The sequence below is a fragment of the Penaeus chinensis genome, chromosome 34 (assembly GCF_019202785.1).
Source record: "Penaeus chinensis breed Huanghai No. 1 chromosome 34, ASM1920278v2, whole genome shotgun sequence".
NCBI classification, from domain to species: Eukaryota; Metazoa; Arthropoda; class Malacostraca; order Decapoda; family Penaeidae; genus Penaeus; species Penaeus chinensis.
Window position 1 is genome coordinate 24112752 of NC_061852.1, and position 5364 is coordinate 24118115.

At 40.5% G+C, this 5364-nt stretch overlaps 1 protein-coding gene across 3 annotated transcripts in view; it reads left to right on the top strand.

Annotated features, from left to right (window-relative positions):
• The window catches only part of LOC125043825 (neurotrypsin-like), a 16438-nt gene extending 11762 nt beyond the window's left edge, over positions 1-4676 (top strand). For 2 of the 3 annotated variants that reach the window (XM_047640148.1, XM_047640147.1), the window contains exons 12-15: positions 1162-1317; positions 1509-1618; positions 2271-2379; positions 2721-4676. In XM_047640148.1, the coding sequence (XP_047496104.1) occupies positions 1162-1317; positions 1509-1618; positions 2271-2379; positions 2721-3035 (690 nt within the window). In that variant the 3' untranslated portion in view covers positions 3036-4676. The remainder of the gene's footprint in view (positions 1-1161; positions 1318-1508; positions 1619-2270; positions 2380-2720) is intronic. The other variant, XM_047640149.1, reaches the window with a different exon arrangement.
• Positions 4677-5364: the final 688 nt, after the last annotated feature.

Consider the following 5364-nt stretch of genomic DNA (forward strand, 5'->3'; position numbering starts at 1 on the left):
GTGCGGGAGTGCGCGCACGTTACTGTGTGTGCATAAGAGTGTGCACAATTAATCTTCCGTATTAACATAAACACATTCATAACAATCTATTGCTCTTAATTTTATACACAACGCCGTCGTTCCTCATTTCATAAAATATATTTGCGTTTACTTGAGTTTCATACACCTGTCCTCACCGGTCATACCCGTTAGCCTCCCCCGCCCCAGCTGCCCACAAAACTTAGAACCTATCAATACATATATACGGTAGCAGGATTTATGAGTAAAAGTGATTCTCCTTACCTGGTTTGTTTGTAACGAGGTTTCTTTTAATTATATCGCGTGGTCACTCGTCTTCTTCAGAGCCCCACATTTTTTTTCTGGAAAATGTTCTTTCAAAAATGGGCATTAGTTAAATTTCCTCTCTTCGATTTATCAGTCCTTTTTTGACGATCGTTACTCAAGCTGCAGAGCTTGAGTAACGATTAAGGTATAGTACGAGGAAGTAAGTAGACAGAGCTGCCGCTTCTGCGATCCAACGAAAACAGTATACCACGTGTTCAATGACGAGGCCACATATACCGATCTCGAACTATGCGATATCATTTAGAAAGGTCTTCCAAGTGTACGCGTGTTCATGCCTCTTCTGTTCGGCATTAAGGTGACCTAGACCAGAGGTTCTCAGAATGGTTGATATCGACCCCCAGGGGTAGATGGAACCACACAAAGGGTCGATTAATGGCCAGGGGGTCGAAAGGGGGTCGTTGAATGTTTACTGGGTTGAAGATTTTTATATTTATATGAATTTCTGAAATTCGGACAATAGATAACTTTTTTATTACATCTTCAGAAAATTCAAAAGCTCTGGCAACACTACCTTCAACCAAACGTCCCCCTTCATCGCCTCTCGCAGTTAAATTCCTATCTGCTACTATTACTACTACTCTTTCTAAGGTTTCGTTTCTGTAGATGAAATTCTTTTTGTGTATCCCTTCTGTGAGTGAAGATCTTTTTAGGTTTTCTGCTGTGACTGAACTTCTTTGATTTAAAAGCTAAGGGGTCGATAGAAAATAAAAAATTCCACTGGGGGTCGAGTAAAAAAAAAAAAAAAAAGAGCTCTGCCCTAGATGCTGTTTGTATACCACGACACCTTATTTTTGATAAACCCTCGTCTGCGTCCAGAAGCTGAGGTTCGGGAAGGCGCTGTGCGGAGGCGCCATCATCACGGAGGACCACGTGCTCACCTCGGCCAACTGCTTCGACTCGTTCGGGAGTCACTCGGTCGTGGTCAGGGCGGGCGACTACAACGTAGACTTTGTCGAGAACGGCTTCGAGGAGGTGAGTTCTGACTCCTGTTTAAGGCTTCCTATTCGTTTTCTTCTTTCTCTGTGAGTCCTGCTAACTGTCGTCACATCACGAAGGCCAACGTTATAAAAATGATTAATAAGTGAATGAACAAATAAAAGGTAGCCCACACAATTTTATTAAGAAGTAAAAGTACCTTCACGAGGGCCGTCTTTCGCTTCCAGGAATTCGACATTGACAAGGTCTGGATTCACGAGCAGTTCAAAGAGCTGTGGGTGAACGACAACAGCATCGCCCTCGTCAAGATCCAACGGAAGAACGGGAGAGGTTTCAGGTAAGGATGGCGCTGACGGAGCTGAAGGTTTCCTCTTCTTTTTGTTTATTCCTTCCGTGAGTTAAGATATTTTGAGGCTTTCTCCTGTGACTGAACTTCTTTGAAGGTTTCTATCTTGCAGCTGTAATTCCATTTAAGTTTCTCTCCTGTTGCTAAAGTTCATAAACCTTTTCTCACATGTAGTCGGTGTTCTCTCGGGGTTTTCATTTCATTTTGGATCTTGCTTCAGAAGTAAAAGGATAATTAATTCTCACAAGCCATAATACACATAGGGACATTAATTTCCTAGCAGTTTACATTCATACCCATCAATATATATATATATATATATATATATATATATATATATATGCGCGCGCGCGCGTGTGTGTGTGTGTGTGTATGTGTGTGTGTGTGTGTGTGTGTGTGTTTGTGTGTGTGTATGTATACATATATATTTGTATATCTATATTATATGTATATATATATATATATTCATACACACACACATATATATGTGTGTGTGTGTGTGTGTGTGTGTGTGTGTGTGTGTGTGTGTGTGTGTGTGTGTGTGTGTGTGTGTGTGTGTGTGTGCGTGTGTGTGTGCGCACACATACACATATATATAGTGAGCATGTATGTTTCCATCTTTGACCGCCTTTGTTCGCCACAGATTCACCGAGCGAGTCAGGCCCATCTGCCTTCCCAGCGCCGACGATTCCTACGAGAACCTGGACGCGTGTTCTGTCGCTGGCTTCGGCAGTCGAGGAGAATCCGAACAAGTAGGAATATCAAAACGCTCTTCCTTCTGATGAAATAGGAGACAAATCACATTTGGTATAAGAGAAGATGAGACAACAGTTTCGATTTTGTTGCAGCATCTAACATGTGTATATATTTTTGTCTTTCTACATCAATAAGCATTCATAATTTGTTCTGAAATCTTGCCCTTGCATAGGGAAAATTAAACACAGATATCATGAGAACAGAAATACAATACATTTATTCACTGAATATTTACAATATAAAATTTTTCGGTAAAATGTATTAATATTTTCTTACACGCGGGAACATCAATCCCCAGCCTGTTCCCCGCCAGAAGTAACCCCGTTCTGCCCCGCAGCAACCGACGCAGCCCCGCGAGGCGAGCGTCTCCGTCGTGTCGGACGCCTTGTGCGAGGAAAGGTTCGGTGGCTCGGCTCTGTTCTCGTCCACGGATATCTGTCTGTCAGACCCTTCCGGCTTCGTAAGCTCTTGTCCGGGCGATTTAGGTGGGCCCTTGGCCTGCACGGCGAACGGGAGGAATACCCTGTATGGCATCATATCGACGTATTCCAGCTGTTCCTCTCTCCAGACTGGACCCTTCAAGGGTGTGCGGGTGTCCAAGTACATTCGATGGATCTTGGAAAAGATTGATCCCACCAGCCGAAGGAACTGAGCCAGCGGGCGGCGGAAGAGCAGCTGGGATGCAGTACTGGCCTAGGTCTTTACTAGGTCTTATAGACATAGATATATACATGTATACCTCCACCCTCTGACACAGACACATTCGCAAATAGTCCAGCGAGGCAGGTACACTAGAGAGGACATAAGCTAGTTGGTGGACCAATGAATTTACAATCAGTGTGTGTGTGTGCGTGTGCGTGTGTGTGTGCATATTCATACTGTATGTATATACTCGTATTTACTCGTTTCGATTTTAATGATTTACGATGCCCTGTCAGTTCCCTATGCTCAGATATTTTCAAAACAAATGAATAAAGAAAATAAAGCGAAAATAATATCCTTATTTACCTTGCTGTAAACCTTGTTATGTAATCTTATGGAAGAACAAGAGAAAATGTGAAATTATAATGATTTGGGATTATAGGGAGGTCATGGACGCAAAAATACATTACCACTTTGAGCATCCTTTTCAGTATTCGCACCTGAAATGTAAGATAAGATTTAAATGCTTACAAAGGCCCAAAGATGATTTTTCGAGAATCCCTATTATGAAAAGCATATACTCCACCTATGAGTCTGGCTACACCGCTATTTACTTCGATATATATATATATACATATATATATATATATATGCTTGATTGGGCTTCATCTTGTTTGTAATTAGAATGTTATTCCAAACTCCTTGTAAAATTATTACGGCATATTGTGTGGAAATCATAAACGCATAACTTATTTTTTTTATAGCCAAACCTCTAATATCTCTTGTCATTTCCATAAAATGTAGACACCGAAATTACTGAACCACCCAAACCTCGATCGGCAACCATTCATCTCCGTGACAGCTGAAGGAAAGCAAACACATAATAACTAATAGCAAATGATTTACAATGCATCGTAATTAATATCCAGTATATTAGACTCAAAAAGCTCTTGGAAAAGTAAAATGGCATGTAAGAATTAGAGTTGCACTAAGTTGCTTCATTTACAAGCGCCCCAAAACGATATCACGGTGAATAATGCAACAGACATCGTGATTTTAATGAAGCTCCGAAACGCTCCTAACCCAAACAAGGGTTACTTAATGGGTGTTCGAGACTTCAAACCATCTTTGACATCGTGATAGTAATGAAGCTTTGAAACGCTCCTAGTCCAAACAAGGGTTACTTAATGGGTGTTCGAGACTTCAAACCATCTTTGACGAGTTATGCGAGGGAATCGATCGCGAAACATATGGCCAAAAATGCAATACAGTTGTTTGGCTTATCGAGTTCTCGGCCCTGGAGTCGGTGGGATTCTGCTCATGATAGTCATGATTTTTAGATTATCTTTAGAACATCGTTAAATGCATAGCTTTTGATAATTCATTTGACGATTCTGGCATAAATATTTGATAAATACTTTTTTTTTTTTTTACAGTTGGCTATTACAGTTAGGTTATGTTTAATGTTTAATAAATGGGAAAACAATTTTATTTGATTTTTCTGTTTTTATTTTATCATTTTTTTTTTTTGTATAAAATGTAAGGAAATCTTCCTCTGTATATTATGTCCGATCTAGATTTAGTGTCATGCAAGTGAACAATCTTGACCTTTGAAAGTCATCCTTTAGAATTGCTGTCTCACACACACACACACACACACACACACACACACACACACACACACACACACACACACAAATCCAGCACGCTCATTCACAGCGTCGGCTTCTTCCCAGAACCACAATGAGCCCACGTATTTGGATGTAAATACCCCAATATGGCGTCTTTCTAAGTGGTCCTGAATTTAACATCCTCAGCCGAGAACACGTTACATTTTTTTCTTAAATTCAATATAGTCCTTACAAAGTCCATAGAATATGTTTACAAAAAAACATGAAATGTATATTGGTTATCGGCTGTCTTCCTTCCACTAATGCAACATTCTATTGCTAGGGAGATATATCCAAAATATATCGGAGGAGGGAAGCCTATCATCAGCACATGAAACAAGCACATAATCTTATCGTATGCATGTATACATTGATGGTCGCTGTCCCATCTTCGTAAATATATCTTCCAATACTTTACAGTGGCCTCCCTTCTCTCCTTGTTTTCGAATAACTTCTAATACTGTGGTTATTCGTACAGAAGCAAGTGCTTTTTAGCAAACGACGAATGCTATACACAGGGGTTTCCTATAGTCATTTATTTTATCTCTCGATTGGGTTAGCGTGCGGATGTTGTCTGTCGTTGAGAATATACTGCTGAAACCTGCCTGTTCTCTGGGTTTGCCATGACTTTTGTGAACCGTTTATAGGTAACAGATAGGAGGCTTATGG